This window comes from Rhagoletis zephyria, unplaced genomic scaffold (assembly GCF_001687245.7).
Source record: "Rhagoletis zephyria isolate East Lansing unplaced genomic scaffold, Rhagoletis_zephyria_1.1 Rzeph_scaffold_00036, whole genome shotgun sequence".
In the NCBI taxonomy this organism is placed as follows: Eukaryota; Metazoa; Arthropoda; class Insecta; order Diptera; family Tephritidae; genus Rhagoletis; species Rhagoletis zephyria.
The window spans coordinates 452,086-471,274 of record NW_016157120.1 but is presented as its reverse complement, the minus strand read 5'-3'; the positions used below and the strand labels follow the sequence as shown (position 1 = coordinate 471,274).

The 19,189-nt window shown below is 38.7% G+C and overlaps 2 protein-coding genes across 3 annotated transcripts; one reads left to right on the top strand and one right to left on the bottom strand.

Moving 5' to 3' along the window:
* Positions 1 to 280: 280 nt before the first annotated feature.
* On the bottom strand, positions 281 to 3,115 carry LOC108365321 (pre-rRNA processing protein FTSJ3). The gene is made up of 3 exons (XM_017619324.1): positions 2,921 to 3,115; positions 1,052 to 2,860; positions 281 to 980 (listed from the first exon to the last, which is right to left on the bottom strand). The coding sequence occupies exons 1-3, from the start codon at positions 2,985 to 2,987 to the stop codon at positions 403 to 405; spliced, it is 2,454 nt and encodes an 817-aa protein (XP_017474813.1). The 5' UTR covers positions 2,988 to 3,115; the 3' UTR covers positions 281 to 402.
* A 328-nt stretch (positions 3,116 to 3,443) lies between these two features.
* THADA (Thyroid adenoma-associated protein homolog) lies at positions 3,444 to 18,147 on the top strand. Of its 2 annotated transcripts, none has more exons than XM_017619314.1 (13): positions 3,444 to 3,716; positions 3,777 to 3,847; positions 3,958 to 4,058; positions 4,199 to 4,456; positions 4,569 to 5,389; positions 5,449 to 6,089; positions 8,795 to 10,450; positions 10,519 to 10,662; positions 11,034 to 11,093; positions 15,657 to 15,808; positions 15,900 to 16,556; positions 16,626 to 16,813; positions 16,897 to 18,147. In XM_017619314.1, the coding sequence occupies exons 1-13, from the start codon at positions 3,608 to 3,610 to the stop codon at positions 17,235 to 17,237; spliced, it is 5,199 nt and encodes a 1,732-aa protein (XP_017474803.1). In that variant the 5' UTR covers positions 3,444 to 3,607; the 3' UTR covers positions 17,238 to 18,147. The 2 variants fall into 2 exon arrangements, with proteins under 2 accessions (XP_017474803.1, XP_017474797.1); XM_017619308.1 differs by having other exon boundaries at positions 16,626 to 16,819.
* Positions 18,148 to 19,189: the final 1,042 nt, after the last annotated feature.

Here is a 19,189-nt window from a genome sequence, read left to right as displayed (position 1 = left end):
ATTGCATGCGAATGACCCAGATTTATATTTGGCCAAGGACTGTCACTACAGCAACACTCACCAAAAATTCTTTTGGGAATATGTATGCTGCTACAACAACAACAGCCTGGTTGTTCCATATTCATATACAAATTGGGGTATTCCTGAAGTTTTGCAAAGCCCTTGCACGATGCACGGTTAAAAAAAAAAAGTGGTCCCATGGGAAAACCGGATTTTACCATGCAATCCGTGCACCGTACAAGGGCTTTGCAAGACTTCCGAGTATACCCTTAATAATTAATGCATGCATGTAATTATGAGTGCATTTATTTCGTTATTGACTACAACTATTATTTATGTAATTCTGTACATAGTATCTATATTAAAATCCAAATAGTTTTTAAAGAGCTGCATTCCCATTTATTACTTTTTGCCCTTCCGCTTCTTTTCACGTTTAGATTTCGCGCTTAATGCGCGTTTATCCTTCTTCTGGCGTGGATCGACAACACGATAATGTCCCTTTACACCCGCCGGTCTTCTCGCACGTTTTGCGGCTTGATGCTTCTTCGCTACAACATACGTAATTTCTTTCTTCTTTTCTTGCGCCTTTTTGTATATCTTTCTTAGCTGCTTGGCTTTCTCTTGCGCTGTCGCATCGGCATCATCCATAATTTTCTCAGCTTGTTTCTTTGCTTTCGCCAAACGTTTGAGGGCATGCTTGCGCTTGCGTGCCTTTGCTTCCATAACCTTCTTGATGGGACGCGCATTTAGTTCCTGCACCTTACGTTCATACTCTTCTGCGATTTCGTTTGGTACGGGCACTGGTTTTCTCATATGTAGGTCTTCATCCTGCACGAACCAGTGAGGTAGATTCTCATCATTGAATGCATAGCGATTCCAAGCACCGTCGATAAGATCGCGCCTAGTCTTCTTTCCCTTAATCATCATTGCGCCAAGGGCGAGCTCTTCCTCAGAGAGTCGTATCTTTTTTGCATTTGGCTCTAGTAAAATGAAAATTTTTCGTTAAAAAAATAATTCATATATACAATTTATTTATCCAGTACCAACACACCTTTTGCCATATTGCTAGCAGCTTTTTTTGTATTGCCGTTTTTCTCACCATCATCCTCTACTGTAGCATCCGAGTCGCTGTCCTCACACGATTCCGAACTTGATGCTTCTTTTGAATTGTCATGCCTGGCACGCCGCTTAGATTTCTTACCCAGCGCTAACTTTACTGTATCGCTATTTTTCTGCGTCTCACCTAATACCGCGACACCTTTGCTCTTGTATTCGCTTGCCAAGCGATCCAAGTCATAATCCTCATCATCATCAGTATCGATCTGTTGCAGATTATCCTTTTCGAACCAAAGTTGCACCCGTTGCTGCCGTTTTGTGTCCTTATCTCTGAAGTCTCCTGATTTAATAAGAGGATGCTCCGTACGCTTCTTTTTCTTTTGTGGTTCTGCGGTTTTATCTTCATCATCGCTTAATCCCAAGCTATCTTTCTCGTAGTCACTTTCGGAATTCTCTTCAGCCGACACATCTGGCTCATCGTCGTTTTCATAGTTCGCGTCATCATCCAGACGTTTATCATCCTTGGCATAAACTTTGTATTTCGGTAATTTTGGCACTTCTACTGGCTCGCCCTCTACATCAAAATCGGGTACTACGTCCAACATTTCGTCCAGCTCGCGCTGTGTTTTGACACTCTTTAAGTCGAATATTTCTAGCTCGGCCTCTTCTTGTGGTCCAGCATCGCCTTTGATTACCATATTCAAATTCATCTTCTCATGTAGTTTTTGCTTTGACTTGAGCTCCTTCTTTCGCTTGCGTTTTAAATCACGTTGCTCTTCCTCGGCAAGTTCAGCTATTTGCTGTCGCAGCTCTTCTTCCTCCATATCCTCGATTTCTTCTTGTGTAAGCACCTTTTTCGGCGCGTCCTCTTCTATGACACTTGTCTCTTTTTCGGGCTGCTTAAATAGGTCATCTTTTAGAGCTTTCCACCATGCCAATAGTCCTTTAATATCCTTGCGTCCCAGGACTTTAATATCCTTACAACACTCAAGTATTTCTGGAGTTGTCTTCGGATGCTTTTCAATGCGCTCATCGTCTATGACTATTGAACCAATACCCTGCAAGGCGCCCAAGCCACTGCTTGCTTGCATAAATTCTGTAGCAGACAACTCATTACGTAGCGCAATATCTGCTTCAGTATAGCCCTCAGCTTTGACGCGTTTCTGCTTTTCGGGATGCAGCAATGAGTTCTTCTTTTTGCCTTCTAAATCCAGCTCTTCAAACACATACTTGGGGTCCAACAGACGTGGGTCGATGCGAGTAGGCGCCAAAAAGCCTTGACACACAACGAATATCTCGGCAGATTCCTTACGTGAAGCGCTTGGTTTAGTGGCATGTACTTTTTTGAACAGTTGTTTTAGTACCCACAACAAAGCATTGTAATCTTTTGAACGGAATACCTTTGTAACGAACCAGCCGCCATTTCGTAAAAAATTTGTACTGAGTTTTAAAGCGTTCAGTGTCAAGCAAATCTGTTGATATGCATCAAACAACCAATTGCGACCCACATTTGGAGCACCGTCGTGCAGCACAACATCGACTTTCCACGATTGCAATTCTTTGGTTAACGATTGCTTGCATTTTTCCGTGGTTATATCTTCAACAAGACTAATGCAACCAGCTATTGGACGTATGGGGAACAAGTCCACACCGACCACAATGCTCGAAACAGGCATATTTTGTTTGGCTACCTGCATCCAACCACCAGGCGCTGCGCACAAATCTATACATACTTGCGATTGCTGGAGGAAGCCAAATTTTCGATTGAGCTGTATTAACTTGAATGCAGCACGCGAACGGAAGCCTGGAGGGAGGCAGCAAAAATGTAAAAAAAATTATACGGATGCATGTTATGAGAACTCACCCGTCTCTTTCGCGAGCTGGTAGAATTTATCCTTCCGCGCTTTTCCAATTTTTGTCTTCTTTCCCATATTGGTGAGTGAATTTATAAAAGCTGCTCCCGAAAATTATGTTATATTTAGAAAGGCTAATTGTTTAAATATATAAAAACACAAATAAAAATGAGGCGTGCACGTGTTGTGCAGTATTCAATTAAATGTTTAGGGTTGCCAACTCTATATAGTGACGACTGATACGAAAACGCGGAAATTAAAAAAAAAAAGACTCGACCTTCCGAAGTTTTTGTGCTGGTAGGGAATATAATCCAACACCGATTGGATATGATTAACTGCTACAGAAACTTTTAATTACTATAATTTAACAATTCAAACCTTACAAATATATACCAATTTGATTTTTGGGTTTTTACCATGACTATTGGTAACTCTTCGACGAACAGCTGACGTTTTTTTGCTGGTGTTGCAGTTTTGGGGGAAAAATTGGCAAAATTAATGCCATCAACAAAAAGAGGGTAATTATATAGGGTTAAGAACATAGGACAGCTGACGTTTCCGCTCGGCGGTTTATGTTGCTCATTCGCCTTGTAGGCGGATGGAATATTTTGCTGCTCTTCAATTAAATAATAAAAATAAATTTAAAATAATAGCACAGAAACTCCAATTTTGAGTGCTATTTAAATAGATTGTCTAAAATGAATTCATTAAATTTGCGTGTTTCATCAGTGAAAACTGGCGAGAATGTAAAGAAAAATGCGGATATGCGTACTGCGCTGGTCACGTTGCCGAAGCACTATGAAAATTGTAAGTATTTAAGCACAGTATATAAAAGGAAAGAAAATATATTAATATTGCTTAAAACAGCCGAGGCTAGCTATTGTCTGGAATTAAAGAATGCCAAATCCATACCGGAGCAGGTGGCGGCGGTGAAAAATGTAAGTTGAGTAGTACCGGCCAATGTAAACAAAATATCTGAGCATGGCGCGATACTAATATAAACAATTCCATCGTGATATTTGAGAATTTTAGTTTTTGTTGTTCTTAGATATTCAAAAATCTCAGTCGTGACTCACAGGCGTTACAATTTCTGGCGGACTTGTACTTCCATTGTCCACTAAAGCATCCAGTGCGTAATCAGATTCTAAAGTAAGTAGGTGCAAGGTTTGCATGACGTACCTACCATACGTGCATATTAAGCATTGCATTTAAAAATGCTGATCTCAGCAATGCAGGAGCGTGCAAACAAAAATCAATAATCATTTGCCTTTTACCTACCCCTGCTGCAGGCTTTTGATTACAGCTGCGCGCCTGGGCACCGGTGATACAGATGAATCATCAATTGTGAACGCATTGTCGCAAACAATACAGCGATTGGTGGAAGAGGCCAGAGCAGAGACTGAGAGTAGCGCGTGGAATTTCACGGTCACATCGATGACTGGCTGCTTTGAGAATTTTGAATGCGGTCTGAAGGCTATTGAAATGAGTACATCCCAAGTATTTCCCTTTCTCTGCGCAGCCGTGCAGAAGTATCTCACCGAGTTGGGGTTTGTATAAGATTGTAATATATGTACTTGTGTACATATATGTATAAATGTACATATGTATGTATTTACAGCATTTGTGTGTATATTTATTATACCTTCTTAACTATTTCAGCGTACTTAGCTCGCCTTCTGTGCGCAATGAATATTATCTCTATGTGCATAATGCCGTTCGTCTACTCCTGAGTTGCATACAAGAATATGGCTCTAAACTCAAGGATATCCACAGTGACACACTAAAACAGTTGAGTGTATTATGTAAGCAAGTCGTACAGGACGATGAAATACCGATGGATCCGCGCACAAATGCTGGTATTCTATTGGCCCACAATGCCAGACTCAATGCAACCTATGATACTTTTATACAAGAAGTGAAATTAACAAAGAATCCTAATGAGATTGCTCTATGTGTTGGCATCGTAAACACTTTCGATCAGCATGACTTTCAACGCATATCCGCTGACATACGTGACATATGCAGCAAGATTGATGAAATCGCCAATGCCAATGCTACGGTACCAAATATACTACTTTGCGCCACGCGTGCACTTTATCAGATCTCAAAGATCATACTAAGTTTCGAGTTGAAAGCTCAGTCGCCGCCCACAGATGATGCCAAATTGATTTTGCGTAAGCTTTTGATTTACACTTTTGGGTTTTTGGAGCATCATATGGATAGTGTACGCCACCTCTGTCGCGATTTGCTGCGCAATACAGTAGCAGCAGCATATAAAATCAAATTTGATTTTCTTATACAGAAAATCTATGATGCTTGCAATTCTGAGCGCCTATCACTTTCTATGAAATGTATAGTGTTGCAGCAGACTGCAGCAATTTTGGGAGCGGATGCCATAATACGCAATTGTCCTGAAGTCTTTACAAACATATTTGCCGAGCAGCTCGGACGCGATTTTATGGTGAATAATTTGTTTGAGAGTAAGTTTGGCAGAAATATTTAGATCTGTTATAATAAAATAAATGTATGGATTTTGCAGCACTTATGTACGCCAGCCACAAAGAAGTTAACTTTGAAACGTGGGTAAAACTCTGGATCGAATATATGCTTGTGATTGCCACGTCCAACGATGCACGTTTGAGTGATATTGAAACGTTAATAGTCAAGGCGGTTAAATGTGAACCGAAAATTGTGCAACATATCATACAACACACCGACACAGAAATTCCGATAAGTACAAAGTTATCAGCACTTTGGGCTGTACGCAAAGCGGGCATTAAAGTCGAGGATTTTACTGAAGTTATGGAAAAGTTCTCTAGTAACCTTGTACACAGTATACTCTCCAACTCCGATGATACCCGTATTATGGCTTTGCGGCTCTTGGTGGAGACAAATAAGACGACAGAATTGCTGACGTTGTTGGAATGTGAGAATTTGCTTAACTACTTGGAATACAATGCGAATTGTCAAAGTCCAGCAACACGTCAAAAGATGTTGGGGCTATTTAATAAGGCATTAATACGTTGTGAATTGAATTTAGTTAAAGTATTGAAGGACTATAAATCAGCCAAAGCAGTAGGTGCAGCGAGCAACGCTGGTGATAGGATTGGCGGTTCTGCGCCGTTGCAATTGAAATTTTTGCGTGATGTCATTAAAAAGTTGGTGGGAAATTTGTTTCAGGTAGGAATGATTTGATAGGATTAGCTAAAATTTATTTCAAGATTCACGAAATATAAGCGATAATAATTCGATAGCGATAAACTTATCAACAGAAATGTTGAAAAAACATGTAATTTTTAGCAAAAAGAAAAGACTTAAATTCTCATATAAAAAAAAAATATATATATATTTATTTCATGATCCAATGATGGGATCCTTGTCACCGCGATTCTAGGTACGTTGGTAATGCAGTGAAAATATTCAGCAATTCAGCTATGAAGATTTGTGGAAATTCCTGTATTGCATATTTCACGGGGCAATATTTTGTTACCAGCTTATGAGCAGCGGCTTTCTTAGTTGTGGCATGCTAAAGTTTTATGTTATTTACATCTTTATGTATGTATATTAAAATAACATTTATGACATCGACAAATATTAAAAAAAATCTATCGATGTCGATAATTAATTGACAATAGTGCATGTATGTATACAATTCCATAACAATATCGGTAAATTTGTATGTATGTATGTACATTCGCAAGTACATATGAGCCCTTTATTTTGAAAGTGGCATAAGTCACTTCGTACCTCTTGAGCTTAAATGACGGGATACTTGTAACCGAACGCATCTGTAAATCGTTCTATCCATGATAAAAACCAGGGACGTGAACCGGATGAAAAATTTTGTCGGTTCGGTTCAGCGGTTCGAACCGTTTTTGCACTTTTGGATTGGTTCGTCAAAGCGGTTTTTTTGGTTTTTGAACCGGGGTTTCGGTTCGGTTCAACGGTTCGAAAAACAAACAAGTAATAAAGTCTAAGTTCGGGCGGAGCCGAACATTAAATACCCGGCGCAAGTATTAAATATATGATTTTCACCTTTCCGAAAGCCACCGCAACATGGTATACCGGGGTGTATCAATTTTGAGTAATTTAGCGTCCTTAAATTTCGAAATATTGAGGTTTCAAGCATTTGTGAAATTTACCGTTATAAGAAAAGCGGCCTAAATTTTAGTCTGATTTCAATAATTTTCAACGTTTTGCTTGTATTTGGCAAGCACAATAGCCATACCGAGTTTGGTATAAATTGGTAGACCGGTTACCGAGATACATATATGTGATCATAAGTGGGCGGTGCCACGCCCGTTTTCCAAAATTTTATCATAAACGTATTTCTTGGTAAAGGATTGTCAAAAGCATCAATTTTGAATAAATTTGCTTTAATATTTACTGATTTATCGAAGATTTCGTATTTCTCCAAATTACCGTTATATGGGAGATAGGCGTGGTTATTGTCCGATTTTGCCCATTTTCAATACCATCCGTCCTACGCCCGAAAGAAGTGCACGTATAAAGTTTCGTTAAGATATCTCAATTTTTATTCGAGTTATCATGTGCACAGACGGACCGCCGGACCGACAGACGGACGGACGGACAGACAGTCACCGCTTAATCGATTTCTCTTTTCATTCTGATCACTTATGTATACATTTGTCTATATCTATCTCGATTCGTTTTACCTGTTACAAACAACCGTTATGTGACCAAAGTTTTAATACCCTTGTGCACAAGTGCGCTCGGGTATAAAAAATAATGCGCAAGTTGAAGTGTCCAGTGCAACAACGCGCAAGGTTAAGGGTCAAGTGTCTGTCAAATGAGATGGGTTGCCTTTACATTTGATATTGTCACATGGTAAAAAAACATGATAGGTATTATCATGTTTAACTAAGAAAAACTAAAACTTAGTTGAATCGAACCTTTAAACCTTTATGGAAAGTGGTTCGGTTTTCAGTTCGGATCAAACATTTGTGGAAAATTTCGGTTCGGTTAATGATTCAGTTAATTAATAGAAAAAAAGCGGTTTTCCGGTTCAAAACTGGTTCGGTTCAAAACCGGTTCACGTCCCTGATAAAAAACATAAGGTAAAATCATTTAGAGGCAGTTTGACGTTTGCCAGCAATATCATTTTAAAATTCGAACTCAAGCTCACACACACATTCTCATTTTTTTATCTCAAACAATTTTATTTTCAATTTTACATGGTTTTTTGAATGTTTCCAAACGTCAGAAAAAAATCATGGCCGACGAATTGAGAGATTGATTTTACCTCCTAATGTTTTTTATCATGGTTCTATCGTCACAAACTAATGGCTAAACCTTTTACCATTAGTTGACGAATTTCAGATACAAGTAACCAGAAATTTAAGCACAAGAGGCGTGAAGTAACTTATGCCACTTTTAAAATAAACGGCTTGTATGTGCATATACTAGGGCTGTTCAGGATCTTGTGCATATGCTCTTGCATTTGCATATTCGTTGCATTCGGTTGCCATGGCAGCAAGCATACAATTTGCGAATGAAAATCCAATACCATTTCCACAACATTATGAACAGCCCTACTGAAATCAATTTCGATAAAAATTTAATTTAGGGTAATTTTATATTTACGACTGATATTTGTCTCGCCCCGATACCTTTGAGTGCAGGATTCAGTAATAATAATATAATATTTTTTCTTTGTCACTATTGAATAACATTTCGTTATTTTTATCCAATATGTTATTATTATTATTATAATTATTATTATTATATTAATATTATTATTATATTATTATTACTATTATTATTATTATAATATAATATAATTATAATTATATTATAATATTTTTTCTATGTCACTATTGAATAACATTTCGTTATTCTTATCCGATATATTTTTTCCCTTTTAGGGTGCTAATTTCAGTCGCCGGTCAGTATCTCTGCAACTATTGGAGCAGTGTATACAGATTTGCAGCAATTGCACCATCTCACTTGATGATATATTGCCACAAAATACCGTTAAAGCGCTAGCTGAAATGCTTGCCGATTCTTACGAAGCCAATAAAGAATTAGCTGTGAATATTTTAAAAGCCATTGAAAAACGTTTAGATTGCAATCTCATAAAGCAGCATCAATTAAATATAAGTTTAACACATATCTGTAATCTCTTAACATCAGTCCGTCCAACCGACTCCGTAACCGGTGCTTATCAATTGGAGTTCTTCTGCAATCGCACTGAACATATTGGCAGCTTTGGTAGCTATGAGCCAACCAATTATAATGCCATATACTATGCTGCACTGCGTTGGTTGTTGCAGGAGTTGAAAGCTGGTCTAAAGGTGGCGAAAGAAAGTTTGCTGCAAGCGGCTAAACTTAATCCCCTATATGGCATTTTGTTTACAGTGAAACATTTTTTGATGCGGCTAGATTTTAAGACGCTGGCGCAAGAGATTCCATGGCGCATTGTTATTGCTGAATTGATTGTGCTTTGCAAGGAACTGACGACCGTTGTGGCTCCAGTGGTTAATAGTTCTTCACCCGAGGGACATTTGCCAAACGATTTTAGTAAATTGCCGCCTGAGTATGGTGAAGAGTTGATAGTTGACGAGAAGGATGGCGCCAACTGCAAGATACTTTCTTCCAAACTGGCAAAAATCGATTTGTCCAATATAAAGACGACACCGCAAATGGTACTACTCTGTGCCTGGCGCACCGTTAAAGAGGTTTCATTGATACTCGGTGAGATTGTGTTACGTTCACCGCTTCAACTTAGCAAGCTGACTGAGCAGTTTCTCATTACCAAAGAACAGTTGCTCGAAATTGGAGAACACTTCAAGCAGCTGCTTGCCGAAACAAAGCATCGCGGCGCTTTCGAACAAGCCTATGTGGGTTTCTCAAAACTTTGTTGTCGCCTTTGGCGCTTAGAGGTGCTCGATTTGAATTCCCTACCCATGCAATGGCTGCGCGACTTGCTTACACTCATTTCTAAAGATGAACAGCTGAACGAAAAGATTTGCGCCACCCGTCGCAGTGCAGGCGTGCCCTTCATGGTGCAAGCGCTCATCACATCCGAATTGCAGGTGGGCTCAACGAAGTCTCTCTATTACTGCATGTCACATCTGTTGCAGCTGTGCGCATCGCGTGAACGTAGCGCTGAGTCGCGTACGCATGCCATGAACATATTGCGCGCCCTCTTCCGTTGTACGGATTTGAACGAAGCGGTTGTGGAGTATGTGTGTGATGGTGTTATGTGTGCCATACGCGGTTACGATGCCGAAACCTGGTCGGAGAAGAATTCCGCAACTTTGCTATTTTCTGCACTCATCACGCGTATATTTGGTGTGCAACGCACACGCGACTCGGATAACTTGAATGTGCGCAACAAAATGACCGGACGCGTATTCTTCCTGCGCTATCCAAAACTTTATGATTTCTTCCTTGCGCAGCTACACGAAGCGAGCGAATTGGTGCAGAAGCAGAAAAAGGCGCATAAGCTGCATCCGTTGCTGTTGATACTCAGCCGGTTGTATCCGTCAGCACTGGAGGGTACCGAGTCAAATTTAAAAGTGAGTTTTAAGAGTGCTGTGGCTTAGTAAAATGTATATTATTTGTTTTAAAATATCTTTTCTTTCAGTTAACCGAATTTATTCCGTACATTTCAAGCTGCGCAAGTTGTCCTGAAATGCAAACGCGCTACTTAGCGGCTAAAGCAGTATTGGCGCTAGTCTCCAAAGACGCTATACCCGTAACCATATTGCGAATGTGTGCTGAGATCGTGGTACGTATGAACGAAAGTGCTGAGTGGCACGTTTTAATCATTGTTGAAGGAGTATTTTTTTATGTTTTCTGCCCAACCTTCTTACTGTTTTTCAATGCCACTTTAAATTTAGATCACGTAAACTGCGTTCATATTTAACAGCTAGCTCACATTTGATTGCCTAATCTTAGTTAGCTCGAGCGCTTCAAATAGTTTAAACCACATTCAGATTTAACCGTGGACTGGAAAACTGGCTAAGCCTAAAAGTAGGCTACAGTTTTTGATCTGATGTTGCACAAACATTATTTTGGTTGGTGCAGATTGATTTTTGATTTTTTTTTGAAGAACGAATTAAAATTTTGCATCGTAATATTTTTTTTTTTTACTTTCAGATATCTGCCGACCAACCTAAGTCGCTGAACTTGAATGTCTTACATGGACAACTGCTACAGGTAAGTGAATTTAAGATATCAATTAGTCGCCATTTCTTATCTACAAATTGAGTGAAATGGCGCTTTTCGGTAGCATCGCCACAGTATATGTATTAAACTTACGTTTTCACCACCGAATATATGTCTTATCGGCGGATGAATGGATGATCGCTTTATCTCGGCTATCGGCTGGAAAACGCCTTATCTCAGCAAATGGTTCAAAATGCCCCATTTCAGATTTTTATTGAAGATCGCCCTGCCTCAGCAAATGGTTCAAAACCACCCTATCCCAACTGCCGATATATTGAATTTATATTGAGATAGGACATTTTTGAACCAAATCCTGAGATACGATGTTGTAGAAACGGCACTAACTTATTTATTATATAAAGTCATTCGCAACAACCAAGATTGTCATTGTTTTATGTATGATTATCTCAAATAAGTTTTTAGGCGCCGAGGCGCAAAGTTGAAAACGTTCTTTCATTCGCGGCAGTCGTATAAGGTAAACAGCTATGACTCCTAAGTACTTGATGAACATTTGGAAAAGCATCGGAGTTACAAAAATCCAAAGCTTCAAATGAATTTTGAATATTTATACCACCGATGCGTTTTCTCCAAAGTTAAATTTCACTTTTCCATATTTCTGGCATCGAATCATGTAAAATCGACATATATTTCTCAAAAAGTTCACAACAAGATAATTCATGAAAATTTGGTGCTTTGTCAGAAAAGAGGCAAGCAAAATTATACAAAATATCACGCTGTTTTAGAAATCGATCTTGCAAATGCGTAATGAAAAGATCTAGGCACCGTATGTAAATCGCGATTCGGTATAACTGCTTCCGAGTGATTTGAATCTGTTGTGTTTCGTTACCTTGTATTAGTGAAACTAAACGATACCGAAACGTTTGTTATTGTTTGTTTGCGTTCTCTGGGTCGTTCTCTGATGATATTTATTCATTGAATTATTTTGCCAAACCATAACTAAATAGAGAAGCGAAGGGTATTCTTAACTACCGCCGCCGAAAAAAGTAGTCGGATTTCAGCCGCCGCAATAAGAAGAGAGAGGTCGAAATACGTGAGTGTGAAGAGATTGAAATGCTGGCCGACAGTGGCCACCTATGACTACGGTGACCATATTAACCAACGTAAAATAAAGGACATTTTTCTTTCAAAATGATTTAGGAAAATATTTAACAGTTAATTAACCGATTCCGAAAAATGAAGCCAAAGTCCTTTTCAAGGACTTCGCCATCCTTTGCTGCCAAAATGCGTTTACCATAATTCATACTGCACGCCGAAGCCGGTACACAATGGTTCAAAATTGGAATTTAATGTTCATAATTCACCGTAGTCTTCATTTTTGAAGCAATTTTTACTAAAAACCAAAAAAAAAATTTATTTCGGTGAAAATTTTTTATAACATTTCAAACATTTTTTTTTTGTAATTTTTTCGTTTTGAGGAATTATACAATTGTTTTCGATTAGTCTTTGTTATGTAATATTTATTAACTGGAAAAGGAGAATACATTTTCTTCAAAATTTCCACTTCTCTGCATTTTGCGCAGAAAAAAATTAATATAATCAAGTAAAAATTTACAGATTAGGCTCAACTGGTCTCTAGCAAATATTATAAGCTTTCATAAAAAAAAAAATATCAAATTAAGTGAAAAAAATGAAGGCTCCAGTGAATTACGACCACTAAATGCCAGTTTTGAACCACTGTGCAGCAGGGGGTTTCTTGTTCTCTTTCAGTGGAACTGGAAATTTAGCGTGCAACACGATCCTGGGCACAACTTTCCCTGTGCTCTATAGAGTGATTGTGAAAAGATTACCTATTAAATAAAAACCCTTAAGTGGAGTGCGAAACGAACTGGCGAAGGTTTTCATTATATTTTATAAGGGACATTTTTAGTTTTCATATACCTTGTTTATACCTACGCAAGAACCGCATTAACAAAAAGCTGATTTGACTCAACACATATTTCGTTCAAGCATTTATACCTGTGTCGTTAAGGCTCACTCGCAGAAACCGTATTGAAAAGTAAACAAAATTTGTTATTCTTATTCGATATTTCTTAAATAATTAATTTGCGCGGTGAACCGAAATGGAAGCGAACAACAATTCAAATTTGTTATAATAATAATTCAAATTTAAAACGGGCTGTATAAAGAAAACCAGCCTTTTTCACTTCGCGTCAAATGAGTGATGTGTTTATACCTGTTTTCTAACCGATGTGAGAAATAAAAAAGCGATTTGAAAACAAATTCGAGTCAATACACTTTTGAATTTCTGAACGTATTGAAAGTTGGTTTATGCTTCCGTTATGAATCACAGCGAACTGGGTCAAAGCGCTTTATGTGTTGGTATAAACAAGGTAATATTCTGTGTTTAAAAATTTACCTCTGAAAAAATGCAGAGCTGATTTAAAGGACAGTTTAAGAAAAGGCGTCCTTTATTTTGAAAAAAACTATAAAGGACAGGGGGTAAAATAAAGGACTGTCCTTTAAAATAAAGGACGGATGGCCACCGTACCTATGACCAATGTCCAGAATGTACTTAAATTGTGGAGGGAACACTTTTCCACCCTACTGAATGGTAGCAACGCTGAAAGTAGTGGAGAAGACGGATCCGAGACCTCGGCCGATGACGATGGAGTCGATGTCCCACCGCCTGACTATGACGAGGTGCAAATAGCGATTACGCGGCTGAAAAATAACAAAGCGGCTGGAGCTGACGGCCTGCCAGCCGAGCTATTCAAGTACGGCGGCGAGAAGCTGATAAGGTGCATGAATCAACTCTTATGCAGAATATGGTCAGATGAACGCGTGCCCGACGACTGGAATTTAAGTGTGCTCTGCCCAATCCACAAAAAGGCGATCTCGCCATACGCGCCAACTACTACGGGATCAGCCTTCTAAGCATAGGCTATAAGCCCACCGTCAACGAAGTGATTAAGCCTTATCAGTGTGGCTTTAGACCTCGAAAATCCACCATAGACCAATCTTTTCAAACGCAATATTTGACTAAATTTTTTTTTTATATATTTATTAGTTTTCCTTCCCAAAGTTCATTTTTGCTTGAATCGCTGTTTTAAATGATTCTCGTTTTCCCCAATAGCCGCTGAATCCACAACACTCTTCGTTCCCCTAATATTGTCACCATTAGGCTACCTCAATAAACAAGTTTTATAGAAATATTTTTTACTATTTTTGTAAACAAAATGGTGGTGAATTTGTATGCATACTTCCCTCCAACAGGGGTAGGATAGGCACGGGCCGGGCTTTTGGCAGGGATCGGCGGGCCCCAGAAAATATGTTATAAAAATCTTTGATGTAAAAAATTGATTCGCCTTAGTAAATATACATATGTACATAAACTCAAAACTAAAACTATGTACATATGTATACATACAATAAAAGTTAGCTCTTTATTTCCGGGCTGGGACGTGTCCCGTCGTGCCGGGCCGGGCCGGGCCCCAATAAAATTCTTAACGTGCGGGCTCGTGCGTGTTTTTGAAAGTTGATTTTGCACTCGTGCCGGGCCGGGCCTGAAAATTTAGGCCCGTGCCCATCTCTAAACAGGGGGGTTTATGTGGTGCACACGGGAGTCTCACGGAGCCACTCGGCTTTCACGTACAACTCGAGCGTGCGACGTTACCGAACTTAGGGCCGGTTGTTCAATGTCTGATTAGCACTAATCGGAGGTAGAAGCTCCGGTTAAATACAACGACTGTTTTATCGATCACGTTATATGCATGATGTCGAAAACGTCGATAGTAATGTTTAACCGGCAAGTAGTGATAACTAGACATTGAACAACCGGCCCTTGTGTTGCGTTGTATTTCGTTTTGTTGTATTGTGTTGTGTTATGTTGTGTTGTATTGTGTTATGTTGTATTGTGTTGTGTTGTGATGTGTTGTTTTGTGTTATGTTGTATTGCGTTGTGTGTTGCTATGTTTTATTGTCTTGTGATGTGTTGTGCTATGTTATGCTAAGTTGTGTTATGTTGTGTTATCTTATGTTGTGTTGTGTTGTATTGTCTTTAACTGGTTTGTGTTGTATTATGTTATGTTACGTTACGTTGTTATGTTATGTGATGTTGTGTTGCGTTTCGTTGTCTTGTATTGTATTGCGTTGTTTTGTGTTTTGTTGTGTTTTTTTGTGTTGTGTTTTACTGGTTTGTGTTGTGTTATGTTATGTGATGTTACGTATTGTGTTGTATTGTATTGTGTTGTGTTGTGTCATGTTATGTTATGTTATATTCTGTTATGTTGTTCAACGCATTTCATCTCAATTCACATCAATCAACTCCACTCAACTCGTCTCAGCTCAGCCCACCTCAACTCCCCTTAATTTAAAAGGTCGCATTTCAACCACTGGGCGAACACTAGTTATTCAAAGGGTGGCTCGAATCAAATTTCCAAAATATGCAAAAAGCCTAGTCTCGTTCACAAATATTTTTTTGTTTATAACTTAAAAAACCAGTTCTTTAAATATAATAATCCATAAACAAAAAGTCTTTATTGCCTTGGCAAGATTCGAGTAATGCGAACACAATTTTTCATTTCCACCTTTCAGATTTATATGCTACTAAAAGCGCACAAGCAACCTGACGTTGAACTAGTCGGCGATATTGCCACCACATTGGTTCTATTTCAAGAAAAAACGCAAGTTAAAAATGCCATTCTACTAAAGTTAATTATGGATATTTTCATTGAGATTTTACAAAGGTGAGTGGACTGCATAGAACAACTTACAACATTTGCATAAATGGTCATAGTTTTTTACACTTTTCATAAATTTCTCACGACCACCTTCCAGCCAATCGAACCTCAACTATCCACAGGAGACAATTCAAAGTTTACTCTACTTTACTACTCAGAAGGAGTTTTACAATCCCGAATTGAGCTTTTACTATCCGGTGCTGCGCAAATCTTTCTACATTTATAATCTACACACGCTACGCTTAACTCTACCGTTTGGTGCACTCTCCGACTACCTACTTTGCCCGCCACTCACACACAATACCATGCAATTTGAACAAACGGAAGTGTGCCTTAATATTATATTGCTGCTGTTAAGAAATGTGGAAATGGATGTGTCTGAGTTTGAAATATCCAATGACGAATTGCGTTTTGTACGCGCTTTACCAACTGCTATGCGTGATAATTTGGCCACAGAGTTGCGTCAGAGTAAAGCATTGCATGCAACATTAAAAGAGCTGATCCAAAAGACGCTGTACTATCCAGAGTGTGTTATGAAAGCGTATGCAATAATGAGCTACTTAGATCACTTTGATTTTGCTTTAAGTCAATTGCTAAAAGAGTCTAAAAAGCATCCGGGTGACGTTAAGTCGCCACTGACAATGTGTGTGGAACGCGTGGTGCTCAAGCAAGGTGGCGTAGACTCAAAGGTTTCACAATCGTGTCTGGAGTATTTATTGGAAATATCGCAAGCGTGGAATCCCGATTGTTTGAGGTAAGCAAGGGAAAAATTATTTAGATTTAAGATGCAAAAAAGCTCAATAGGCAACTGCCATTTATTCAGATTGAAAGCTGCTCAAATTTTATCGCACATCGCTGTACATTTCAACAAAGCGCTGGAGAAGAAGAAATTGCCATTTTTACGCCTGTATATTGGGCTTACGCTGGCGTTGTTAATGGATGATGACTTCGAAATACGAGACTACACAGCGAAAATCGTTTTGAACAACATAACCGAGGACCTTGGCATGAGTATGAGTAGGCTGCAAATGAATGCCTCTAAAAAATAGTTAATCTTTCTTTTCTTTTCGATTTCCCTCTTTATCCGTTACTAGCAAGCGTTGTTGCGACTATGGCGCAACGGCTTTTCCTGCAATCCACAGCCGACAAGCTGGAGGCGATGCGCGCCGATGATAATTACATTTTGGACATATTTAAAATCATCAACGAAGCGCTGAGCTTGGGCATTGGCGCAGACGAAGACAGCAGCGGTTCAATGAATGGCAGCAATAGCAGCTCATCGACAACGGGTGATTTGGAAATATTCGATAAACATGAAGCGAATGTCTTTGCGGAACCACAAAAGGCGATGCTTGATGCGATTGTCGTATTTAAAACGTCATTTAAAACACGTCCCAAAATACTGAGTTACTTAGAAGAGGCAAAGCCATTTTAAGTTGACACAACAGTGTTTTTTTTAATAGCAACTAAAGGTATTTAATTTTTTTCATTTCTAGAGTACATAATACGAGTATGACGTAAGCTTAGTTAGAATTGTAGTTAGTTGTAGTGCTTGAAACGAGCATTGTTTTGGAAAAAGAGTGTTAGTTTTTATGAATCATACTATCGTTGAATGTAAGTATTTTTAGACTACCTAATGTAGTAAGTTGTAAATGTACTGTGTACACTGTGAAATATATATGTAGTTCGATGTAGCTCTACATTTTTTTTCCATAAAATCCAACGATACATTGCTTGTTAGTTTAAATAACGATAGTTGGAAAAAATTATTTATTAACAAATCAAATTAAAAGACTGGTTTTCACTATGTCAAATTCAATGGTATTTGTCGTCAAATAAGTGAAAAAACATTGTAAAATGGGACCTGAAAACGGCCGATTTTTTTTTTTTAGATCAGAACAGGTCTTCAGTCATTTACATGCGCTACTAAATCGGCTATCTGTCCGAATTTGGCCCATGGTATATTCGGTGAAGGATTGGATCAAAGGAGATAAAGTTGTGTCAAAAAATGCCTACAAATTTTGTCGTCGAAATATGACACAGTGAAAACCAGCTCTAAGCAGTACTACGGTCTATTATTTTTATATACAAATAAGATTACATTTAAAAAATTACGTTATGGCCGTTTTCTCCAGTAGCTTTTCAGATAAATTTTAAGATATCTTCAGAAAACGGCCCTTAGTATTGAAAAAAAATTTAAAGTTCCGGAAGGTATACATATTTGATATAACGTGGAATGATTTTCCGTTCCGCTCGAGAACGAAATATACCACTGGAGATGGCACAACGCCGAAACCGGTTTGTCTCCAAACCAAATTTGACAAGGGATGACGGAAAATCGTTCCACATTAGCTCTGATCCAATACTTTTCGTGAAAAATCCTGTAAAACTGTCAAACAGCAAAATTACTCTCTGAAGTGAGAGTAAAAAGTGAGTAACAACAAAAAGTACGGGAACAAAAAAACCATTTTTCCTGTAAAAACGTCAACCAGTGATTGTTTGACACTTCATTCTCTACACAACTCTCTAAAAGTCGCTCTCATTTACAGGATTTTGGAGGATTTTGTTGTACGGGAACATTTTTCCTGCAACTTCCTGCAAGTTCGTGTAAAATCCTGTAAGTTCATGGAGTACTGGATCAGAGCTATTATATCACACTCCTACCCTGTCGGAAACACCAACAACGAAAATGAGACTATACATATCGTCGATGTTTTTTGCAAAACCGCCCATCACCCAATTGCAAAACCGCCTATCTTACGGCTCTCAAATTTTAAAGGAGAGCGAAAAAACGGTTTATTCTTTGAAACAATAGGTGTGTACTCGTATTGAGAGGACAAAATTCTCCAGCAGCAAAAGTTCTGAGAATTTAGCAGCATTCGCTCTCAAAGAGACGAAATATCAACAAAAGTACGAGAACGCAAATAGTCTGTTCCAATAGCAGTCCGGTTTACAGGATTTAGTCAGAACTTACAGGAAGTCGTTCCTATTGACATAAAACCTGTAAGTGGGAACACATTTGAGAGAGTAACTGAGCAACTGTTCCTAGTCAGAAGTTACAGGATTTAGTCCGGAGTTTCTTTTCCTGTAAGTTCATGAAAAGTGTCAAACGATCAGCTGATTTTTATCAGATAGTTAGTTTGGGTTTAGCTGGTTTCCTTTATTGGTTTTCAGAAGGTGCCTTGCTAACTTCCACGGAAGTTAGCAGGGCACGCGATATTTTTTAAAATGTTTCCGCGGCAAGATAATTATTTTCTCGGATAAACAACGGATAATTTACGGCAAATTATCAGATAGTTAGTTTGGGTTTAGCTGGTTTCCTTCATTGGTTTTCAGAAGGTGCCCTGCTAACTTCCACGGAAGTTAGCAGGGCACTCGGAATTTTTG

Coding starts and splice junctions, on each gene's coding strand:
- LOC108365321 (XM_017619324.1), bottom strand. CDS start 2,987: ATGGGAAAGAAGACAAAAATTGGAAAAGCGCGGAAGGATAAATTCTAC. Junction 2,861..2,920: donor CCAGCTCGCGAAAGAGACGG/GTGAGTTCTCAT, acceptor GCCTCCCTCCAG/GCTTCCGTTCGCGTGCTGCA. Junction 981..1,051: donor TGCTAGCAATATGGCAAAAG/GTGTGTTGGTAC, acceptor TCATTTTACTAG/AGCCAAATGCAAAAAAGATA.
- THADA (XM_017619308.1), top strand. CDS start 3,608: ATGAATTCATTAAATTTGCGTGTTTCATCAGTGAAAACTGGCGAGAAT. Junction 5,390..5,448: donor GGTGAATAATTTGTTTGAGA/GTAAGTTTGGCA, acceptor TGGATTTTGCAG/CACTTATGTACGCCAGCCAC. Junction 6,090..8,794: donor TGGTGGGAAATTTGTTTCAG/GTAGGAATGATT, acceptor TTTCCCTTTTAG/GGTGCTAATTTCAGTCGCCG.